The sequence below is a fragment of the Tasmannia lanceolata genome, unplaced genomic scaffold, assembly GCF_043159265.1.
Source record: "Tasmannia lanceolata isolate RefF3 unplaced genomic scaffold, GAP_Taslan_0.1 ptg000004l, whole genome shotgun sequence".
Classification (NCBI taxonomy): Eukaryota; Viridiplantae; Streptophyta; class Magnoliopsida; order Canellales; family Winteraceae; genus Tasmannia; species Tasmannia lanceolata.
The window spans coordinates 12,225,369-12,250,653 of NW_027518681.1; the positions used below are offsets into that span (position 1 = coordinate 12,225,369).

The window sequence follows — 25,285 nt, forward strand, 5'->3', positions numbered from 1 at the left end:
CCCTTAGAAAGGTAACATGTGGCAGGCTCATGACCCTTCTTTTTGTCACTGGCTCTCTTTTTAACTCTCTTCTTTTGACATGCCTACTTTGCACCCACACCATACAAAGTGCCCCTTGGATAGTACTCTACTTCAATTTACAAAATCTAAATGTAAATCTTATACCACTCTGCTCTTTATTTTACAGAGGAAAACAGCATGTACCAGCGCGAGCATGGTACATTGCACATATGATCATTGTTAAGATATGATTTAGTAATCAATTTTGATGGGTCCTACGTAACATATATGTGTGATCAAGACCATTGATTTTGTAGGATCAAATGAGGAGACCTAAATGATCATAGACCCATGTCAACCCAACCCTATATGTATGATCAATGACTGAAAATCAACAGATTAACTTCTTTTGGTGGGCTTCGAAAGGAGTTTTATTTGATTAAGGGTCTATAATCATAAAATTATGGTGGGACCCACTGCAATGAGCTAGATTAGCCCCTTCTGTTTTGGATTTTGTGAATTGCTTGTGAGTCCAAAATTGATTATTGGACTCAAATTTACATTTAGGCCTTGTTTGTCCCAAGCTGTTATCGCCAATAATCAATTTTCAACTCACAATCGGTTCGCAAAATCCAAAACAAACAGGACTGAAATGTAATTTTGAGTCCAATAATCAATTTTCAACTCACAATTGGTTCGCAAAATCCAAAACAAAGATGGTCGTTTATCAATGCAATGGGGATCAATTATGAACATGTGGTGGGCATGGATCTAGCCAGTCACCTTTCTTTGTTTTTTTCCCCTTGGTGCGTGCCCTAAAATCTTTAGAACTAGACAGAGCTAGTTAGGTTTCTCATAACTTTTATATCTAAAATTTATGTAAGCAAAGCAAGTACTACTTTTTATGGTTTTTAGGGGAGCGGATTATAATCGATTTACTAAATTGCTGTGGAGGGCTGGACCAACCGACCCTCATTCTAGAATCTTTCGCTCTCTGACCTTTGTTATGTGCCATTATATTCCCATTACAAAATTTATTTATTAACTGCCAACTAAAAACGTGTTTAATAATAACAATGCCGACATAAGCATATTATTATAAAGGGAATTGCTAGCGTCCATCGCAAAAGGGTTTTGGCAGCTGGTCTGTCGCGCACATCAGACCAGCCACCTCGTTAATGAAGACAACAGCTTTTGTCTCCATTCAGGAGGTGGCTGGTCTGACGTGCAACAGACCAGCCTCGAAAATCCTCTTGCGATGAAGCTTAGCATATCCCTTTTTTTGAAGTTTTTTTTTTCTTCCTAGAAAACAGGTGTCACAACCGTTCTGCATCCCACTCTTTCAACAAACTGGCTGAAGAATAGCCAAACCCAGAAAGAAGAAAAGTCTGCCAATCCAAAACGCTTACCCTTATGCTCTAAAATTGCTTGGTCAGAGAAAAGTGTACCAATTTGAACCCAATGTTTTTCTTATCAGTCTGTGAAATTCCCCTCTAAGAATTTCTGCTTGTTGGTTACTATTAAAGGCTGTAGTTTGATTTGTATTAATGAGAGGCTTTCAATGGGAAATTGTGAGAATTAAACGGCTATAATGAGACCAAATTCTAGTCTGTGGGCCCATATACATGCTCTTCTCTCTCAGTTTATGAAATGCCTGGGTCTGGGTCTTTGGGCACAACCACCAGCTTGTCTCTACGTTTGGGACAAGCCATCTTCTCTACGGCTTCTCTTCTCTTCATGTCTGTTGATGTTGAGTTCTACAGTTACACTGCTTTCTGGTAATCTTCAATTCTCTCTGTTCATGTCTAGAATTGTTCTCTGTTTCCTTATTCTATAATTTGCATTAAATATCTATTTCTATTCTGCAACACCCATTTCTTGAATGTATTTCTAATCTGCAATATCCATTTCTTGAATTTCTATCTAATCTTCAATACTTCTTGAATATATTTCTAACCTCCAACATCCATTTCTTGAATTTCTTTCTAATATGCAATACCCATGTCTTGAATTTATTCCTAATATGTAACACCCACTTCTTGAATATATTTCTAATCTGCAACACCCATGTCTTGAATTTATTTCTCTCAGCCCTTTTTCTCTAATTCAAGTATTAATCCGTACTACCCATGTCTTCGAATTTCTTTCTCGCTTTCCTTTTTCTCTAACTTGTTCTAACCTTTCTTAAGCTGCTATACCCATGATCCTTTGTTTTCCTCACTTTTTAAGGAGTAGCGTTTCCTTTTGTTGTTTTGGCTGCGTTTACTTTTTTCTTCTTTAGCTTTTACAATATTAGAACGATTGCTTTAAGGTGAATGAATTCGTAATTCTTGCAAGGATTCAAACGTGGGGGAGATTAGGCACCAAAACTTTGCAAATTCAGCTTGCGCTAGACCAAATATTTGAGGCATCTGTTTTCTAGAAATAAGAGAAAAAGATGCATTTGTTTTCTAGGACAGAATCAGCCATGGACTGTGATGGGAGCATCTTGGCTCTAATGAATCACCATATTCATGTTTCAATTTACATTTCATTGCATTCTTGCTGCAACTTTAGGGAACTAAACATAATTCACTAAGGTCCTGTATGTTTTGGATTTTGAGAACTGGTTGCGAGTCCAAAACTGATTATTGGACTCAAAAAAGCTAATTATTGGACTCAAATTTACGTTTAATTTTAGCCCAATAATCAGTGTGGGACTCATATCAGTTCTCAAAATCCAAAACAAACAGGCCTGAGGGTTAGCTCGAATCAGGTGGCAATTCACAAATTGATCTGTGTTTTGGTAATGGCGGTCTTGATTGTAGTTTTTCAAATTAGAAATGGAACCCAAATTGACTTTGCAGCCAAATGCATTGTTGCTTATTCTTTTGTTTATTGATTCTGTCCTTCAATGCTTCATTGTTTTCTACTTGTAGTGGAACAAGCATCATGGATTCTTTTAGAGGATTCTTAAAAAGAATAGAAGAGTTTCAATCAAGGAACTTCTACACTCTAAGAAAGATTGACAATCAAACATTCAAATATGTAAAGAAGTGGTGTTTATAATGATGAAAGAAAAGCCATCACAGCAAATGTAACAGCGCGCATACCCTTACTGCAGACACACTTATACAATAACTCCGGATTCCAGAATTCTCTTACTGGCAACTAAAGAAAATTCTCACCTCTGCTTATGAAGAGAATATTTAGCCACACAAAAGCATTCAATGCATGGTATATTTGCTACTTCCTGACGTGGACACGGGAACGACCAGGGAGTTCGGGCTCCATTTAGCCTAGGATAGTTAATTTTTTTCATATAGGGTACAATAGGGAATACATATGATGCTCATGTGGTTATGTAGTGAAAGGTCTGTGTGTAGCAATGGGAAGGAGGTTGAATGGTGATGAATTGTACTTGTACTGGAGTTCCTGGAGGAAGGAAACCTAAACCTATGTGAAAAGGGGCTGGGCAAGAGGTGTGTAGTTGAATTTGTAAAATGTGAGGAGAGAGAAGTGGATCAAAATGTAATGGTGAATGGGCTGATTGTGTACAGTAGGAGTGCCTTTTAAGAGGAATGCCACATCAGCAGATGGGCCTCCATTTCAGCAGGGAAGACATCTATCTTCTAACTGTCCATGTGGCCACGTCAATAAGTGTCCAACTGTACAGTAGCTCGACTTGAGCTAGCAACAAGTGGACATCCTAGAATCTTCCTCATCTGGCTATAAATAGGCTTAGATGTTCTGTTATTGGAGAGTTTTTTACCCAGAATTTGAAAAAGTGTTTCTTTTTTGTTTTGTTTCAGGGAGGATTCACCTCCACACCTCCATGGTTAGAGGATTGAGAAGATATTCTAAATGTAAGACCTTCCTCTTTCCCTAACCTCTAGAGTTTGTAAATTCCTTGCCTGAACCTTCAACTGAAAGTTTCTCTTCCTGCTCTTTCCTGAGTTATATGTAATAGATTTCTTGGTGTGTGTTTCTAGTCTCATGTCCAAAGTTCTTTCCTACTTATATGTTGATCATCATATGGTCAGCTTGCTTAAAAACCATTTCAGATTTGAGGATTCATCACGGAACTTGAAATACCTAGCAACATTTGCACGAAAAGGACAGCAAGTTCACATTACAGAATTTGATGGCCGATTGTCGTATTACAATTTTTTTTCCTTTTTCTTTTCCCTCAGTTGAACTCCATCTGTTCTGCGGCTCATTTCTTACCTGACTTGTTTCATGGAGTACACCTTGAGGACTCTTCTTCATTCGATCTGAGCTTGTTGATAGTATTTCTTTAGAATTCTTGTTGTTTCATGATGTTAAAAGCCTGAGCTTAAGAGTTAGATCAGATTCCTCAAGGTTTCAAGAAGTTTTTTTTTTTTGGTTCTCCAATGCTCAATCTAAGCATACTTGAGAGGAATTTTAATCTTCTTACGCTCGATCTTCTGCCTAATTTAGGACCACATCACTTCCAACTTATTCACAAGCACAGAGATCAAATTAAAAAGTGGACATTCATCACCTTAAAAGTCAGAGGTTCCTTTAATGGCTGAATTTCATTCACAGAGAAAAGATAGTCTGGGATTGAGTCTCTAGCTCAATGGTTCAAGGCTTTTTCTTCAAGCTAGAGGTCAGAGGTTCAATCCCAGCTTACCTACCCAAAAAAGAGAAGAGATAACCTTAGACTATTATTAATTGAGCAGTTTAATTTAAATCATCCACAAGTGGTTGAGCCTTTACCTCAATTGGAAGGCGTTCAATGTCGCAACCTATAAAAAAACACCTGACCCACCCATGATAATTGATATCTGGAAAAGAGTACCAATTTGTAAACGAAATATCTAGTCTAAAGTCCCCTATTCATCTGTACTTATAAGGAAGGCAGACTAACTAATCTCAGGTGGTGGATGGTAAATACATGAACCAAATAGGAAGGGACACACACCACCAAAAGAATTTTAAACATCAGATTGTGCATCGCAACATTAAGATTCTTCAGCTCAAACATTTCTTATCCTAAAATGTAGGCCAAGCATGGTAGTTTATTTGTTGTCACTTGAAATTTCTAAACACTTTTTTGAAACAACAAGTGCTAATTTGTATCTTTCATACACATCAATTGGTGTGCCATTACCCATCACGAGTTGATAGAATATGACAGCATCATAAAGATATAAACACAATTTGGCTGAACAGGAGCAAAGTTATTGTGAAATTCTCTAATGTACCTAATGTTGTTCTTCATATCTATCTTTTGATTTCATATACTAATATTTCTGCATAACACAATGCAAATGAGATAAATGCATTGGGATCTGACATTGGATAAAAAATTACAAGTCATAAAGTTTCTCATTGATATTCGGTTGATTTTTCAAAGACTTTTGGGTAATGTTTATGAGGCTGATCAAGTTTCTCATTCATCTAGTTTATAATTATTCAATGCACATCACCAATCTAGTTAACTTCAACAAAGTTAACAAGAGTTTCTCAAGTTTCTGGTCAAGTTTATGAGACTGATCAACTTTCTCATTCAAAAATTACAAGCCATAAATTTCCTCATTCATCTAATTAACTTCAACAATCTCAGCACATACCAAGAGCATGTTTTAGTTCACTGCCTACTTTCAATAGAAGGGCTCTTCAAATTTTATCGACTGACATTGTGTATGTGAGCTCTAAGGTTTTCAATGTGACCTATCAAGTTACATCCTTTGTCATGTATATGGCTTCTAGCTTTGGGAAAATTTAGGAAATTGGATTCTGATAGATCAAGCCGAGCCATGAGAAGTCCATTTTCTAGAACTATCTTATTGATGGTATATACAGATTCTTTTCTAGAACTATCTTACTGATTGTTTATACAGATTTCTTTGATGTACTTCACATTTTTTATCGATAAAATACCTGCTGTTGTGAGCAGTCTTTTAAGTAGAGCTGCATTTCAAACATTTTCACTTGTCATTGGAGTCCTTTGCACTGAGAAACAGCACCCAAACATCTCCATACATACATTAGAAGACTTTTTGTGTAGCTTTCTCTTACTGGGTGGAATTTAAAGCCGACATCCCATAACTGTTCAGTGAATCGATTACAGCCTGGAGTTTTCACAAGACTAGTGTGTACCTGACAATATTAGGTAGAGCAAATGAAGAAATTAATGAGTCCCATGAGGACCTAAGTAGTAACATTTCTTGAGACTTCATATTTATCCACAAATGAATCTTCTATCAAATAAACAACCCATGATAAGATCATGTCAGGAATGTCTGAGTTGGTAGTAATAACTGTATGTTGATTTGGCAGCTATCTGGTAACAATCATGGGTCTGTTGATTCCATGGAGTTTCACACTGGCAATGGTGGATGGATACTCCTTATTTGTTGGATGCCCTCTTCGCCAAACTGGCATCATGGTGGTCATTGTTGTTGGAGATTGGGTAAGTAGTGGCTCAAGATTCCAGAATGACCCAATGCTTATATCTGCCATTACTTGACAAGCTCTTCTACCATTCTGTAGGTCTTATCAATGCTCTCACTGGCGGCAGCTTGCTCAACAGCTGGTGTCATAGATCTCCTCCTCAACACCGACAGGCCATATTGTGCCCCAAAGTTCTGTGCCAGATATCAGCTCTCTGCCGCGATGGCCTTCTTGTCTTGGTTTCTTACTGGCATATCGTCTCTCTTCAATCTCTGGATACTAGCCTCTCTGTGATTCTCATTTGAGTCATGGAATTATCTTATATTGAATGTTCACATAGGCAATACCCAAAAGCCCTGGGGGTGTTTTCTCTTTTCAATGTCTGGTTACTCGCTTCCAGGTGATTCTCATTTGAACACTTGGATTATCTTATATTGAATGTTCACATGGCAATACCCAAAAGCCCTCGACTGTTTGAGATAGACTTTCAATGTATACTAGTGTTCAAGTAATTAATGTAATTGTCAATTTATATTGAATTCTTCCCACTGATGTAAGCAAGATAAGGGATGCATGAATACCTGTGAAATCTTTTATCTGCATTTGTAAATTATTGAACACACATTAAAGAGATGGTCTTCTTGAAAAGCTTGGAGCCTGGTTCAAGAGTCACAGGAATGAAACAATCTCTACATCGAATTGCAGGATCCTTCATGGGGTGAAACTCGAAAGCTGCTTCAAAGTTTAAACAATGTCCTGCATAGCTACCTTCCATGTAATCTTGTAATGCTAGAGGTATGAGGTTTTGAGTTCCTTAGTTGTTTCCTTAAATTAAAAAACCATCTACTCATCCTCTTCCCGCCAAAGACCGTCTCAAACATTTCATTTCTCAACTTTCTTGCTTTCTAGGTGTGGCCTTGTTTACTACACCCATCAATGAATACACCCATCAATGAAAGCACTATAAATTTCTAAATCAATATGCCAAAAAGCTCCAGAGCAGATGGAAAGTGTTAGGCTAAGCCCTTTAAAATTTTCATTTTTTTTTTGGGATTGGTAAGCTGGGGTTTGGCAGCTGGGACCCCTGCCAATTTATTAAAATGAGAAAGATATTACAATCAAGCGAACAAAATACTAACCCTATCACAAGAATAGGGATACAAACCAAGAGAATAAAGTCAAGACCCATCCCTAGGTACAATAACCAAGGAAAAGTGAAAACACAAAGGATTTCAGAACTACATTAACCCCTAATGTTCCATGAGGTCTATCAACCTCTGACTCAACTTCCTAATTCTCTGGCTCTTAGGCCCTTTAAATATATCCCCGTACCTGATTGGGTAAAAACTTCCCGTCTTTTTTACGTGCTTGAAAACCGCAAACCTCCTGTTAAAGTATAAAAGATAAATAATGCCTTTCTCCAACAGCTTAAGCTTTTGGAGAAGTTGGTAAGTTAATATGGTATCAGAGCGAAAGGTCTCAAGTTCAAACCTCCTTGATAGCAAAAATCCTAATGCGATGTTCGGCCCAAAGTGGGACCACATGTGCCACGTGTTTGCCAAGGGGGGCACACGTGCGGGGGAATGTTAAAGTATAAAAGATAAATAACGGCCCAAAGTGGGACCACATGTGCCACGTGTTTGCCAAGGGGGCCATACGTGCGGGGGAATGTTAGAGTATAAAAGATAAATAACGCCTTTCTCCAACATCTTAATATTTTGGAGAAGTTGTTAACACCTTCAAAAACTCAACTTTCATCACATTCTCCGTAGAAGCCTCTGGCCTGAAATCTCTCCTGAATATACCCTTATGCAAAAGAATTGCCACATCACCGAGTCTACCCCTATCAGATGCTAGCAAGTGTCGCAGGGCTTGATTTCCCTCAAATCCCTAAGTGCTCTTCATATTTTCGTTCATTTATGTTTCTTCATGAGGGATATTTTTGTAACATTGAGAAACTCTGCTCAAAACTATAAACAAGATTTCATTTTCCTTCTATGCATTTTGTCTGATTCACAATGCATCAGGTCCATATTATGAAAACAGATAAAAAAAACTCTCCGAATAGTATTTAGATTGTTAAGGGATCGGAATGGATCTTAACAAAGACATAGGTGGATCCGATCCAAAGTAGATCCATTGACACCCCTAAGCTACATCGAACCTAGGCCAAGGGTTCAAAACAAATCCATTTCATTTATAGTTGTTGAGGTCCACACACAATCCAAGCCCATAATTGGTCTTAAGGACAAAGCTGACCTACCATAACGTCCCAAATAGCTTTCATAATTGGAGAGGGCTATAGACACTTGGGCCTCGAGCAAGTGCGTTTCCATGGGCTATGGACAATATGGGCCTGAAACAAGATTTCTCGAGGGGCATGCGACCTCATTCCAGCATATTTTTTTTATTTGCTAATGGTGGGGCGGCCACTTTGGACCACAGTAGGGCAGGGAGAGCTGATTTTAAGGTTCTCTGACCATAGTTCCCAGTATGGACCTCATATTTTCTTTGGTTTCTTCTATTCTCTATGGGTAGTCTTCGACAGTCTCCATGCGTGGGCCCACAGGTGTGGCATTCACATGATTTTGATCCTTCGTTTGGTGGGGCCATACTGTCAAGAAATGCTTCACTAGTGTGGGACCTCATTGTAAGCTCACTATTACAGCATAGCATTCATAACTCAAGTCCTTCATTGGGCTCCCTATTTCGGAAGAAAGAAAAAAAATTTTAAAAACTGAGAGAGAAATGATATGAACACGCAGAGGAGTAAGCAAAGCAAGGCAGTCTAACTCAAATCCTCCTCCCTACTAGCCATTTTCAAATTCCCACCAAACGGTTGAGTTTCATCGTCCATTCAAATGCTCTCATCTACAAATCATGTTACTCTCTCCCAGAAATGTTGCCGTTGGTTCCCGCCTTAATTCCACTCTATGGATTCAACTATCTCTCCACACTTTTTCTCCCGCCAAAACCACCTCCAATCCCAATTTCAAATATCCCATCAATCAAAACATTCATTCCCTTCTAGAGAAGTGTTCAACCATGAAAGAACTAAGACAAATCCACGCCCAGATGGTTGAAATTGGCTTGATCCATGAAAGCCTCCTTGTTGGAAAACTCATTGCTTTTTCTGCCACCTCCAATGCCGGCGATCTCCGATATGCCCGTTTGATATTCGATCAAATCACTGAACCCAACAGATTTATGTGGAATAGTTTGATAAGAGGCTATTCAAATAGTGATAACCCTAGAGAAGCTATTATCCTGTATCATAAAATGATAGGTACATGCCTCTTACCCAATGATTTCACCTTTCCCTTTGTTCTCAAGGCTTGTGCTTTCGAATTGGCACTTAGGGAAGCGGTAGTCATTCATGTTCAAGTCATTAAGCTTGGCTTTGAATGGCAAGTGTTTGTGCAAAATGCACTTATCAATGTTTATGGAGTTTGTGGGTTGATAGAATCCGCTCGCAAAGTGTTTGATGATATTCCCGTGAGAAATCTCGTTTCTTGGAATTCGATTATTGGTAGGTACTCTCAAATGGGTTGTTTCAAGGAGGTGTTATGTCTCTTTCGAGGAATGAGAGATTCCGGATTGGAGCCTGACAAGTTTACTTTAGTTAACCTCCTTTCTGTAGGTTCACAGACGGGGGATTATGATTTGGGTAGAATTGTACATTTTTACATTGAGACAAGTGGGGTGAAAACTGATTTGGTTGTGATGAATGCTTTGGTAGATATGTATGCAAAGTGTGGGCATTTGGCCACGGCTCAGATGTTGTTTGATAAGATGCCCAATAAAAATGTAGTTTCTTGGACTTCCATGATGAGTGCATATGCTAAACACGGGCACTTGTATCTTGCTCGCAGGGAATTTGACCTAATTCCTCTAAAAAACATAGTGTCTTGGAATTCCATGATTTCTTCTTATGTCCAACATGGTCTATGTCGAGACGCCTTGGATCTCTTTTGTCAAATTCAAACTTCCGAGGTGAAGCCCGATGAGGTTACATTGGTAAGTGTTCTGGCAGCTTGTAGTCAAATTGGTGATTTGATCATGGGGAAAAATGCCCACAATTACATCTATAATAACAATATGCACGCTAGTGTTACTCTATGGAATTCACTTATAGACATGTATGCGAAATGTGGTCGTATAGACATTGCCTTAGATCTATTTAGCCAGATGCTAAACAGGGATGTGGTTTCATGGAATGTAATGATTGGGGCTTTGGCAATGCATGGCCGTGCCTTCGATGCAATCCATCTCTTCAAGAGGATGCGAGAAAGTGGTGTCCCACCAGATGGGATTACATTTGTTGGGATGCTTTGTGCTTGCAGTCATGGTGGTCTCCTTCCAGAGGGTCGGTATTACTTTGAGGCTATGAGTCATGTTTATGGGGTTCCACATGAAATTGAACACTATGCGTGCATGGTTGATCTTTTGGGACGAGGAGGTCATTTGGACGAAGCGGTTACAATGATAGGAAGTATGGAAATGAAGCCAGATGCTGTTGTATGGGGTGCTTTGCTTGGGGCTTGTAGGATTCATGGCAATGTGAAAATTGGAATGCAAGTATTGAAACAACTATTGGAGTTGGAGCCATTTAGTGGAGGGCTGTATGTTCTAATCTCAAATATATACTGTGAGGCTCACAGGTGGGAAGATGTGAAGAAGGTGAGGAAGCTCATGAAGGAGAGGGGGATTAGAAAGGTCAGAGCACTTAGCTTGATTGAAATTGATGGTAGTGTTCATGAGTTTTTAGTTGAAGACAGGAGACATGAAATCTCAAGTGATATTTACTCAATGCTAGATCAGTTAACAAACCATCTGAGGTCTACGGGGTATTTCTTCAACTCATCGAGAGCATTTCTGGATGTTGAGGAATGAAACTTTGCATCTGAAATGCTTTTATTTTTAACTTTTTGAAACTCAACATCCAAAATGTAATATTGTACAATTCTTTATTATATTTATATAAAACCATGATGATTATTGGAAAAAAGTTAAGCCTGTTATAACAACTCTTACTTTTCTTGAAAGCATGCACACTAGTTGAAAGGAGTCCCTATATAGGCACCAAATCCATCATTGGACGCACCAATCTCGTCTTTCATGACCCACATTGGGAGATTAAGGACCTCTTTGCATACCTTTAGAAGGAATTTGCAATGGTTTTGAAGTTAAATATGATTATTTGCAAATAGTAGTTATAATAGCCTTAGAAATGATTTATCTAATGATTTCCAAAGAGGCCTTTTTCTTTTTTTCTTTTTATAAACAGTAGACAAGATGCCATGTGTCATAGGCATAGCATGTCATGGCGTAGTGCGACGTCATCGAGTTATTCGGCTATGGCCATGAGTTCCAGACCGAGTGACACCTCATTTCATCTGAAAAATGCTTACCCACCCAAGTATAAACAGAAGAAGTATGCATACGAAGTCAGAATTCCAGCCCACGTTGATGATAATATTCTTTTAACCTTTTCTTCAAACAGCTAAAACCATTAGGCTGATTAACCCATTGGAATAACCACACCCTATAGAATAAATTCCAAATATTTGCTTTTTCTTACAAGACTAACTATCTTTGGTAACTCATATCTTAAAGTTGACTTTATTCATATACTTTCAAGTCACCCTGATTTTGGACTTTCCCTTTCAACAGTAGTTTTCATCTTGGCTACTTTAGACAATTAAGGAATCTAAGCATGTGTCATGAAAAAATATCTGTGATTTTCACAAATCTAACAAAAACAACTTAGATTATATCAATGTTATAATGAACAGATGAGTCCATCTCATTGTCTTCTAAAAACAAGCCAAAAGAAAATAAAATGCATGGTTGGGATTTTGTCTTCAATTTGGTCTCATACCTTGAAAATACCTTTCAGTATTCATTGTATAAGAAATTTCATGCCCCTTTACTTAGACTAGACTATATTACAGGAAACTACATGTGGGTAGCCTTTCCATTAAGTTATCTTGTCCTGTATTTTAGTTAAAAAAGAATATTATCTCCATGTGTATGCTAACTTATCTTGTATTGTCAATTGATACTCTTTGTTTGATCTGATGAAGATTAAAATCTGTACTAAAATAACTACAAATTGATAGGAATTTGTTCCTCTCCATCATTCTCCACATTTGCAAGAAAATAGAATACATGGGTTGTGGCCTACTCTCTTGTTTGGTGGATCTTCTTTGATAAATGCCCTCACCTGTGGTGAGGAATTTGCAAGGTATATCTCCTTCCAACGTTGCCCAACACTAGCTTATACCTTATATGAAGGTTTACTTAAGGAGGAAGGAAGAGAATAGGAGAATAGAGAAAGTGAGCATCTGTTGAAGATTAGACAAACACTTTGGTTGAGAGAGAATCAACTTTAAGCAGCATTTATCAATCTAATAATCTTTTGTCTCTTAAATCAATTTCCACTTAGATGATAATATTCACACTCTATAATGGATTTTATCTAGATATCATTTTTAAGGGGGTTATGTGGGGTTTCTGCCAAGAATCGAATACTTTTTAATTGATTTTTCCTATCCATGAAATATGAGGGGCTGAATCAATAGAAGACAATTAACAAAATAATATCATGTCAAGGAAAGTGAAAAATTCGAATTCTTATGTGGGACATGAACTAATTCGATTCTATTTCTCTCCCCTTCTCTTTTAATTTTTGGATGCTAATGTAACACTCAACCACCATCCACAAGCATAAATGCCAACATCCTTCAACATCAAGCCACCCTTCATTTCTAGCCTCTTTAGATACCTTTAAACATTATTTTGCTTATAATCTCATATGCAAATGATTTTGAAGATAATGATTATTTACATATAATGCTTGTAATAGTCTTAGGAAAATGCTAAAAGTGAGTGGCCGTCAGGATCTTTCCTAACAATCACTCTTTGGGGCCCATATGTGCCATGTGGATATGATCAGGTCTGTTGATCTGACCGACAATCACAACTCCAGCCTACTTCCATTGACCCTACCTTGATTTGATGATCCCAACTCCCTGATCCATCAAGCCTCTTTTAGGGTTTCAGACAAGAAAAGTTAAAAAATAGATTTTTTCTAGGCATTTATACGAGTAAGACTCTAGCTTTAGGCCTTAATGTCCCACTGGTAAATAAGATTAAATTAAACTAATTACTCTTCCTTATAATTCTTCCCCTTTCCTCTATATATAACATTGTCATTCATTTTCTATATTGCTTCTCTACCTCTTGTGCATGGGGAAATATAGTGAGATCACCCATTTCAGCCACCCTCAACATAAACTCAGGTTTGAGTACATAGAAGTACCCTTCCACTGTGATGGGTGCAAGGAGGTGGGCATAGGGTCTAGGTACAAATGCGACTATTGCGACTTTGATCTTCACCTCCACTGCGCCCTCCCCTCGCCTTCCATAAACCACCCTTTCTACACCAAATGCTCCTTCCAATTCCTCCCTCACCCACCGGGCGTAATCCCCCGTTACTGCAACGCCTGTGGGAAGGACGTCGCCGGATTTGTCTACCACTGCAAGTTGTGCGGGTTCGACATGCACCCGTGTTGCGCAAACCTCCCTCGCGTGCTTGATGATGGAAAAGTGAAGCTACTCTTATACAAGAAGGTTGATGCTCCTTGCCATAGGTGTGGAAGAAAGGGAAAGAGCTGGAGTTATAGGTCTGAATGTAAGAAGTACAATTTACATGTTTCTTGTGTAAGGGACATGTTGGTGGATAGTTGGCATAATTTAGGGAAGGAGAGTGTTGGTAGTAGTAGGAAACTGGAGACTAGAATTCCTAGTCTGAAAGGAACACTTGCTAATCATCATCAAGGTAAAGGGAGAGTTATGAGGTGTTGTGAGATGGCTGCGTTGGCTGTTCAGTTCATCATCTCGGCCGTTCTCGGAGATCCGACGACTGCGATCGCCGGCGTGATCGGATCATTAATGTCAAGATGATGACACATGATATGTTATATGGATGTATATGTTAATTAGAAGGTATTTGATAGGTGTAATGCATGGGGTAATGAGCTCATGAAGGTCTTATGGAGTCTGTATCATCCTTTGTGATTTTTGAGTTCGAGGAAGAGAACTTGAAAACTGGAGGGATGTTTACTACAAAATAACAGTCCCATATTTGACTAATCTTATGGACCCTTTTGAAATTTTATTTTATTTTTCAATTTTCAACTCTTTACTTGGCTTTCCTTGCTTCTTGCTAGTTGTATTCGCGCAATTTAGGTAGAATTTCTATTTGCAATCTCATTATGCACGGCTTGGATATCATTGCAGTCTATGATGGCCCACATAATAAATGACCACGATTTGTTGCACGTGTCCCACGTGGGAGGGCTAGGGACGAAAATGACCGAGGAAAGAAACACTAGCAAGACTGCTTTTGTTTGGAAGTCAGTGTTGGTATCATTGGTATTGGTCAATTTTTTTGGGTCCCACATGGGGACTTATATGTGCAATCAGCACCCTTGATCTTGTAAAATATCATCAGGCTAAGTACATGATCTTGGTCCCAGGCCAAACGGATAAATCATGTGTGTGATAAAGAACTGCAAAAAAATTAACGGTTTAGCATTTACTTGGATTTTATATGGTGTAAGCCCTTATAGTCCTTTATTTTTCCAAAAGTGCTGTACGGACCATATCATAGGATGATCCAAACCGTCCAATTTTGTGGAACACAACGTAAATAGGCTGGTCCCCAAAAAATCATTTCCATAGGATGATCCTAGCCCTCTGATCTGTAGAAGTTTCATAATATGCAGTTCTTTAGATTGGAGGGTTGGGATCATCCTATGGAAATGATTTTTTGGGCACAACCTATTTAAGTTGTGGGCCATCAGATGGATGGTTCGGATCATGATATAGTGTGGTCCGTACAGTACTTTTTGGAAAATAAGGGACTATAAGGGCTTACACCATATAAAAATTCTACTTATGGAACCCTTAACGAGGCTTATTGGTTCAAGGTCCTAAACTCATGTAACCAAGGTGGCCTAACTTGAGATCGTAGGTCAGAGCAACGGATCCGATCATGTACACATGCAGGTCATAAATTGTGCCCAAAAATGAAAGACCGACATTGATTGCATGGCTGGGATTTCTCTATTCATGAGATTTGGTTCGTGTTTAGAGTTGAGATTATGTTATATGAACCAAACTAAGGCTCTCTTTGGATTTCAAGAAAAACATTTCTGACCGAAAAAAAATTTCTATGGAAAATTCTCTTTCCACAATTTAGAGGGAAATAATAAAATTATCTTTAATTTAGAGGGATATCAAAGTCGACCTAAATAAAAGATTGAACGGGGTAGGTTCAAGAAAAGAAATGGAAATTATAGAAATATTTTTCCTTTCCAAAATTTTCCAAGAAATTCCTGCAATCCAAACCGTGCCTAATTGAGTTTTTATTTTTAGCAACCAGGAAAGACAAGGGTTGTTTGGAGTTGATGGAATTAGTTTTAATTTTAGAAACTAAACAAGCAAAATTTAAGTAGAAAAGGAATCACACATTGTGTAGAATTAAAATTGAAGGAAACTTTTTCTATAAATATGTTGAGACCAGCCCTTTATATGTTGTTGTCTTCTTCTTAAGAGGAAAAGTTGGTTCACTTAGTACCATCTCTCAAAGGTATGTAAAGTATTTCTCTTATAATGTAAATTAACCCGACCTTCTCTTGAATATGTCTTTTAATTACTTTATGGGAAAATGACTAAAAAAGAGGGCTTTCTGCTGATTATGACGTGGCAAGGATGGTGTTTTCTAAATTACAAATTTGAAGTGATGTTGACTAGTTTGGATGGGGTTTGGGACAAAAATGCCCTCATTGTAAAAAAAAATGGTAGTTTTACTCTCTTTTTTACATTCTCTCTTTCTCTGCAAATACCCCTTGCCGGCATAAATTTTCCGGCAACTCTCTCTCTCTCGCTGCAAATATCCCTTGCCGGCGGAAATTTTTCGGCAACTCTCTCCGTCTCTTTCTCTCTCTCTCTGCAAATACCCCTTGCCGACGGAAATTTTCCAGCAACTCTCTCTCTCTCTCGCTGCAAATACCCCTTACCGGCGGAAATTTTCCGGCAACTCTCTCTCTCTCTCTATCTCTCTCCCTCTGCAAATCTCACCAGCAAATCTCTGAGAAAAAAAAAAATTCTCGGAACTTCGAGATTTCCTCTAGGAATTCCACAGTAAAAAATAAAATTTGCTTGGAAGTCTGAGCTTTTCTCTCGGAATTCCGCAGCAAACATCACAGTTAGAAAAAAAAAGAAAAAAAAAAGTTCTTGGAATTTCGAGAACTGTTCCAGACACGTTTAAACACCTGGAACGTGCGATTTTTTTTTTTCAATTGCCCATTCTATTTTTCATTATTTTTCCCTTTTCTCTCAAACCCTTTCCAAACCCTAACTCCATTAACCATTTTTTCTCAAAATTCCTCAAAATCTAACCATAATCCATCATCTTCCTCCTCCAAAACCCTCTTTTTTACCCAAAAACCCAAAACCATTGATAATCCTAAATAAACAACTTATAAACACTCTAAAACCACTGCTATTCCTATATAAACCACTTACAGACACTCTAAACCACTGTTTACGCTATATAAACCACTTGTAAATACTCTAAACCACTGCTTACCCCTATATAAACCACTTACAAACACTATAAACCACTGCTTACACTGTATAAACAACTTATAAACACTATAAACCACTGATAAGCCTATATAAACCATTTACAAACACTCTAAACCACTGTTTAGCTTATATAAACCACATATAAATACTTTAAACCACTGCTTACACCTATATAAACCATTGTTTACACTGTGTCAATAACTTATAAACACTCTAAATCACTGTTAAGCCTATATAAACCACTTATAAACACTCTAAACCACTGCTAGTCTTATATAAACCACTTATAAACAGTCTAAACCATTGTTTACCATATATTATACACTTATAAACCCTCTAAACCACTGTTACGCTTATATGTACAACTTATAAACACTCTAAACCATTGTTTACCCTATATAAACTACTTGTAAACACTCTAAACCACTGCTTACCCTATATAAACCACTTATAAACACTATAAACTACTGCTTACCCTGTATAAACCACTTATAAAGACTCTAAACCACTGGCAAGTCTATATAAACCAATTATAAATACTCTAAACCACTCTAGGCTTATATAAACCACTGTTTACACTATATAAACCACTTGTAAAAACTCTAAACCACTGCTTACCCCTATATAAACCACTTACAAACACTATAAAACACTGCTTACATTGTATAAACAACTTATAAACACTCTAAACCACTGTTTACCCTATATAAACCACTTGTAAATACTCTAAACCACTGCTTAACCCTATATAAACCACTTACAAACACTGTATAAACAACTTATAAACACTCTAAACCACTGTTAATCCTATATAAACCAGTTATAAACAATCTAAACCACTGTTAGACTTATATAAAAAACTTATAAATACTCTAAACCATTGTCTAAACCATTATTTACCATATATTATACACTGATAAACCCTCTAAACCACTGCTAGGCTTATATAAAACACTTATGAACACCCTAAACCATTGTTTACCCTATATAAACCACTTGTAAACACTTTAAACTACTGCTTACACTATATAAACCACTTATAAACATATAAACTACTGTTTATCCTGTATAAACCACTTATAAACACTTTAAATAACTGATAAGCCTATATAAACCACTTATAAACACTCTAAACCACTGGTAGGTTTGTATAAACCACTGTTTATCCTATATAAACCACTTGTAAACACTCTAAACTACTGCTTACCCTATATAAACCACTTATAAACACTATAAACTACTTCTTACCCTGTATAAACTATTTATAAACACTTTAAACCACTGATAAGCCTATATAAACCACTTATAAACACTCTAACCACTGATAGGCTTAGATAAACCACTGTTAACCCTATATAAACCAATTGTAAACACTCTAAACCATTGCTTACCCTATATAAACTACTTATAAACACTATAAACGACTGCTTACCCTATATAAATCACTTATAAACACTCTGAACCATTGTTAAGTCATATAAACCAATTATAAACACTATAAACCACTGGTAAGCCTAAATAAACCACTACTTAGGAATATAAACCGCTACTGAGGATTCTTAACCAAAGAAGCTATATAAACTACTTATAAACATCTACTTAGTGACTTTCAGTAGTGGTTTATCGTAGTGAAATAGTGGTTTAACTTAAGAAATTAGTGGTTTACAGTAAAATAACAATGATTATAAAGTGTTAAAAGTAATTTAAATGTGATTAAATAGTGATTGAAGGCTTTGTGCAATGGAAGACGGTAGTTTAACGTGGAAAACTTTCATTCAAGTTTGTAAATATGCCTTATAATGGAAAGAGAAGGGAGAGGACTAGAAATACACACATTTCCATCGAATGGAGACTTTGTGCAATGGAATAGTGGTTTGTAGTGAAACTTTTTGCGATTTCGGAATTCAATAACATTTTTTTGCAATAGTTGTTGCAAATGGAGGCGTTGTGCAATGCAATGAAGGGTTTGGCATCTAAAAATAAGATTTTGTGCAATAGAATGGAGCTTTTGGCATCTAACAATGGAGGTTTTTGGGTTTTTCAGACGTACTCTTTTTATGGGTAGGTGGGAGGAAGAAGAAGAGGAAAAAGGTGGGTTTTGGGATTTGTGTTGTAAAGGTAATCAATGCAAGAAAGGTGATTTGATAGAGAGAGAGAGAATCAAGGGCATTTAAGTCATATGCACTCTTGATTGGTAATTTAAAAAACACCCCCTTGACACGTCATAGTCAGTAGAAAGCCCATTTTTTTTGGTCATTTTCCCTTACTTTTTTTCATGTGCTGAACAAAACAATAAAAAAAGGCAGTGATAAATCGACCCCATGTGTCTTTCTCTCTCCTCTTTCTCAAAGAGACATGGGTCGATTTAAGATATTTGGAGAGGAGAGAGAAAGACACGTGGGGTCGATTTAAGATGTTTGGAGTGGAGAGAGAAAGACACATGGGGTCGATGTAAGATATTTGGAGTCGATTTATCACTCCCCTAAAAAAAGGAAAGATGAATTAAAGGAAACGAGTGGAAAAGAAAAGAAAGAGGGAAAGAGGGGTTTTATTTTCTTAAGCAAGAGTCCTGGTTGGTACTAATTTTTAGTTAAACTATCTAATGGGCGAGGACTATTTGCGTTAGACTCCAACTTAAACTATCCCCGTCGTTAATTGCATGGTTTAGCCATCCATTTGTCTATGAGATGGTTAGAGGACCGTTGGATTGTGTCAGGTTTTACAGTATACCCATTAGATGAACGCTTCAAATCGTTCTAGAGTTTCAAGGGGATGATTGCACGGGATGGAATACCAATTCGATCATAGGGCTAGGATCATCCTATGGAAATGATTTTTTGGGCACAAACTATTTACGGTATGGCCCATCACATGGACAGTTTGGATCATATTATTATAGTGTGGGAATAAAAACAGCAAAAATAAAATAAAAATGGTGACCCCCGGGTCCACCTGGCCCTAATGGCAGGGTCTGGGTTCACCACAATGTGACCCGTAAAATTCCAGGTCATTTTTTATCCGACCTATACGACCCGGACCTGTACCTTGGGTGAAACCCGTCCCGGCCAACCCGTTTGCCAAGGTCTAAATAGAATTTCTATTAGCAAGCATATTAGGCATGGCTATTCGGTCCCACACTAGATGGAAACCTTGACGCCTAACCGCATTTCTTGATCAAACAGTTTGGATATCATTGCAGTCTATGATGCCCCACAGAATAAATGACCCTGATTTGTTGTATATCATCCACATTGATCCTCAAATGAAATCTAAGGTGGGACTCACATATTAGCTTGTAAAGTATGAGCCATCTTGCCACCATGCTTGATCGGATGGTTAGGGTCTCAGGCAATCTTGTACCTTTTTTTACCACAAATTTTGCCACCATGCTTGATCGAATCGTTAGGGTCTCAGCCACAAATTTTACCACTGTAAAAAGAATGCATTCGTACCTTTTTTTTCTTTTTTTAAATGGTGTTAGGTGTAAAATCGGTATGCCCAGTACCGACCCTCAGGCCAAACCATGGCACACAAATGGCTCAACATAAACTCACATAAGGAACTATCGGCACTGACTCATGACAAGGCGCCCACAACATTTCCCCTAGACCGGAACCGATCCTCAAATGGAGCCAGGCACAATCGCTGGAATCTCGCCATTAAGCGATCAATCCGGGCAACCGTTACGCATAAGGCGCCTTATTCAAATTCAAAACTTCCCGCCATTCCCGCTCGGTCGACCCAAAAATTAAGCCTCCAACATAGTAACGTCTCCAAATAAGAAATAGTCATATACGGCAACCTTCCTAAAAGCACGACTAAACTTGGAAATCACGTTCTATAAGTAGACCATAAAGATCTCCAAGATCTCTAAGATAAGGATGGAAACCCATTCCATAGAAAAATCTTCCAATAAGGAAAGACTCCAAGAAAGGTAAGCTTCCTAAGCTACTAAGGACTCTAAATCTATAAAAAGGGACCCCCACGCTCAAAGGTAGGCATCTTCCTCTACCCCCAAAATGCTCTCTTTCTTTATGAATTAGTATTTTGCTTGGATGTCTGTTGACGCCGATTTCTAACTTGAGCGTCGAGGGTGCCCCCGAAGTCCCTCCTTCGAGGGCCCTTCTAACGTTGTTTTCTGTGAGCGCAAGCACCCACTGATCGGAGCTCTACCGATTCGAACAGCCGAATCCATCTACAACGCTCATCCGATTCTCAGGTACAAATTTTGGCATGATCAAATGATTCATACCTCATTTTTTTAAGTCACTTTATCACTCAGACTAAATTTTTTTAATATTACTCTGAGAAACTTATTTGAGAAAATCTAAAATCCATGCTCCTGCTACCTGATTCTATGCTCTGTGAGTTGAGACTTTACGACATTAATGTAAATCTTCCTCTTTTTATACTAAAAATCAAGGAATGCAAATCTCCCTCTTTTTCTACTAAAAAAGAAAGGAATGTAAATCTCCCTCTTTTTTTACTAAAAATAATGGGAATAGATATTCACGCTCCCATATTTGATAATGGCACCCTTCTCTTCAATTCATGATACTATAAGACAATTGTGAAATTGAAATACAAACATGCTAGCCTCACTGTACAGTCAAAAGTTGTAGAAACTATAGAGTCATTGGCTATATTCTTTATCCTATTTCCATCACTAGTATGCTTCCAAATACCAAATGCTATGGAGCTATTAAAAAGAAACAGTCTTTTCATGAATAACAAAACATGTTTGACTGACAAATTAAACTAGGCTTAATGATTCAGCAAACATCTTGATAAAAAAACAGCTGATCCTTGAAATGATCCTTGCCTGTAGTAAACAACATAGTTAAAATTGATTGTTAATAAACTAGTGCTACAAAGAACTAATGCTAGCACATACTAAAAACAAATACACCATATTAACATAAAGAAAATAGTAAAAGACTAACACTCCTCAATATTAAAATTTGCATAGTCTCAATTTTTTTTTTAAAATCATACCTTCCATAGGTTCAAGAATAGAATACTTTGTTCACATCACACATTCCTTGAATGCAATAAAAATACTAAACAATCTTGTACATTAAAATCAACACGTATTGATTGTAAGATTCAAATTTTAAGAGAAAGTACTGTATGCAATATGCAAGCATTCTGAATCAACATGGGTTGAAAACCTCCAAATTCCCAACGAAAATGACTAAGAGAATTCCCTCCAAAATTCCAAAATTTCAGATTCCCTCCCTCCCCCAAAATTCAAAATACAATACCGAAGTTCTCTAATTACAATTCCCTATAGTTCTAAATGAAAAATGAGAGGGAAATTGGCTTTTATAGCCCATTACAATTTCCAACCCCTTAACTACCCTTATTAAGGGAAATGACAATTTAGCAGGGCAGATGTCGACTTTCTCCGAGAATGCTCCTGCATCATCGAGCCAGCCCAAATTATGCCGAATGACTGGCGCATTATGGTCGGCTTCACATACCTTTTAGCTAGGATTGGTCGGTGCCCTTCCCTGAGTCCTATCTGAGCTTGCTTCATCTTAAGTAAACTCCCCAAAGAGCAGGGGTGGTACTATTTTGTTCACCGACCCGGGGAGAGGCTCATTTCTCATGTGAGTTTTGTAAGTTTTTTGTCTTTTGACCCCCTCAATAAATAATGAAAATTAATGGAGGCATTCATGATAGGCATCACGATGAGGTGAAGGGAAACATATCCATCTTTAGATAAAATAGCTTGTAAACTGTCAACATGACTAATTTAACTAGTATATCATAACTAATTTAACCAGCATATCATGTGATTAAAATCGTTGATAGAGATAACTTCTTCATTTGCAATTTTGATAGAGAATAGAGGAGTCAAAAGAAGGTCGATGGCGGTTTCATGCTACACAAAACGTAACAGCATACTATAACAAAAACAATAGCAGCTGGAAAACATTTTTAGTCCTAAAACAATATCACATAATTCAAATACATGTCCTTCTATGCAGATGACAACCCAAGTGCACAACAAGAAACGATAGAAGATGTATATGAAATTGTCATAATGACCTTTGATCGAACTAAAGAACCATTGTAAGCCCAATGGTTTTTACCTTGGCATTCCCATCTTGTTTTGATGATTCCAATCAGGGGCGATGCCACTTGCAAGGAAAGGGGGACAATTGCCCCCCTTATTTTTTGGAAAAAAATATATATACCTTTATTTTTTAATATTTTTTTATACTTACCCTTTTTTTAAAAATATGCCCCCCTTTCCAATCATCCCTAAGATAGAAAATAAGTTTAAAATTTTAATGTTACCATTTTTATCTCCCTTCTTTGTGCAAAATTTACTATAACTTTTGCCCCCTTGTGCAAAATTTTAGATAGAAATTTTTTCTATCTTAATTTTAAGATATATAAAAAGTTACTATAATTTTTGCCCCCCCTTGTGCAAAATTTCTGGCATCGCCCCTGATTCCAATACACAAGTGATCATTTATCACTAATGTGTTTGTTTGTCTAAGTTGTAGATCTTGATAAAGTAAGATCAAGGATGCTTGGATTGAAGGCCAAGAAGCCCACATTGGACCACTAATTGGAAGGCCAAAGTCATCAAGCAAGAAGTCATGAAGACTTGAAGACATGAAGAAATTAATATTGAAGACCATTTTTTAATGTAATTGATCCAAACCTAGATTAGGTTTTTAGAGGCATAATTAAGGTAATCTCACACACCCTAAATAAACAAGTGATTGTATTTGTGGAGTTCCAACACCTTGGAACCCTCATAGCAATCCCATCTTGGTTGTGAACTGGAAGCCCAAAAACAGAATTGAAAATCTGCTCTGCATAGGCTTCTCGGAACTCCGAGAGTTTTTCTCGGAACTCCGAGAATTCTTGGAACTCCGAGAATTATTCTCGGAACTCCGAGAAATGGTCCAGTAGACTTTTTCCAATTTCTGTGTGGCTTCTCGGAACTCCGAGATTTTTTCTCGGAACTCCGAGAATTATTCTCGGAACTCCGAGAACACTCCAACGGTCTGAAAAAGAGCCGTTTGGAATTTTGCTGGAATTACCGTAATGCCACTGAACGGTCATATTTTGTTTTTCCTATAAATATGGGTGTTCTAAACATACAAACTATCAATCCTAACACTCTTAAACCTCATTTGAATACCCAAGAGTGAATCAAGCTTCAATTGTGCCTCTCATCACCAACTCTAGGATTTGGATCATAGGCTCTCAATTGTACATCTTTTGTAACCCTTGTGAAGGGATTTTTTAGTTCTTTCTTTCATCTTTCAAGATTTGTATTCGGGCGAGTATTCGGAGAAGCGGAGCCCTTTTTCTCCGTGGTGAGGATTGCCACCAAGGTTAAAGCAATTGTAATTGGCACCGATCTTCGCCAAGGTTAAGAAGATCAAATAGTGAAGCCATCAACGGGTTTGGTTGGTGGAGTGGAGTAGGCCTCGGGTTTGAGGACCGAACCACTTTAAATCTCGGGTGCACTCTTTCTATCTCTTTGCTCTTTCATTTGCATTGCACCATTAGATTTAACTTGTATGCTTAAAATATTATTTTTGATCTCTTAATCGGTTTAAGTTCTTCAAATTGGTAAATTCTAGTTTTCTTAAACAACCGCATTCTCCCTCCTCATAGTTGCCATTTCTATTATAACTTGGGACCCCCTATATCGGATTTTCAACCATGCAACCGCCCATCCTTCTCTTTGCGCACCACAACTAGGGCTGTTCATTCGGTTTAAACCAAACCGAATAGTCCTAAATTCACCGAACCGAAAAATTTCGGTTTCTCTAAAATGGTAACCGAAACCGACAACCGATCAAATGATAACCGAACTGAACCGAAACCGAATAATAATTTCGGTTTTTCGGTTCCTTCGGTTATAACCGAATTAACTTTGTGCAAATTTTAATGTGAGTTACTGAGAATCATAGTAAAGGAAAAAATAGCAACAGGAAGAAGTTGTGGTTTCAAAGTAAAGAAAAAAATAACCTTTTCTTAGTTGCTTCTTGACACCTTGCTCATCTTAGTAAAGAACCTTGCTCTTGATGTCTTAACCTTTTCTTTACGGAGATGTGAGAGGTGAGAAGTGAGAGGTGAGAGGTGAGAGACGAAGAATAAAAATAAAAAAATGCCCAAATCCTCTTCTTCGTCTCTCTTCTTCTACTTGAAGTTGAATCTTTTGATAGAAGTGTTGGGGGCTGCAGATTAC

At 37.6% G+C, this 25,285-nt stretch overlaps 2 protein-coding genes and 1 pseudogene across 2 annotated transcripts; all 3 read left to right on the top strand.

Annotated features, from left to right (window-relative positions):
• Positions 1-1,349: 1,349 nt before the first annotated feature.
• On the top strand, positions 1,350-7,050 carry LOC143875520 (CASP-like protein 5C1). The gene is made up of 3 exons (XM_077377090.1): positions 1,350-1,778; positions 6,289-6,421; positions 6,502-7,050. Exons 1-3 carry the CDS (start codon positions 1,651-1,653, stop codon positions 6,694-6,696), a joined length of 456 nt encoding a protein of 151 aa, XP_077233205.1. The 5' UTR covers positions 1,350-1,650; the 3' UTR covers positions 6,697-7,050.
• Positions 7,051-9,031: 1,981 nt separating this feature from the next.
• LOC143875869 (pentatricopeptide repeat-containing protein At2g22410, mitochondrial pseudogene) lies at positions 9,032-11,405 on the top strand (annotated as a pseudogene).
• Positions 11,406-13,622: 2,217 nt separating this feature from the next.
• Positions 13,623-14,609, top strand: LOC143875870 (protein VACUOLELESS GAMETOPHYTES-like). The gene has a single exon (XM_077377455.1). It carries the CDS (start codon positions 13,654-13,656, stop codon positions 14,368-14,370), a length of 717 nt encoding a protein of 238 aa, XP_077233570.1. The 5' UTR covers positions 13,623-13,653; the 3' UTR covers positions 14,371-14,609.
• Positions 14,610-25,285: the final 10,676 nt, after the last annotated feature.

Excerpts from the sequence above, each read along its gene's own strand:
- LOC143875520 (XM_077377090.1), top strand. The coding sequence starts at position 1,651 with ATGCCTGGGTCTGGGTCTTTGGGCACAACCACCAGCTTGTCTCTACGT. Across the intron at positions 1,779-6,288 it reads TACAGTTACACTGCTTTCTG|CTATCTGGTAACAATCATGG; the intron begins GTAATCTTCAAT and ends TTGATTTGGCAG. Across the intron at positions 6,422-6,501 it reads TCATTGTTGTTGGAGATTGG|GTCTTATCAATGCTCTCACT; the intron begins GTAAGTAGTGGC and ends ACCATTCTGTAG.
- LOC143875870 (XM_077377455.1), top strand. The coding sequence starts at position 13,654 with ATGGGGAAATATAGTGAGATCACCCATTTCAGCCACCCTCAACATAAA.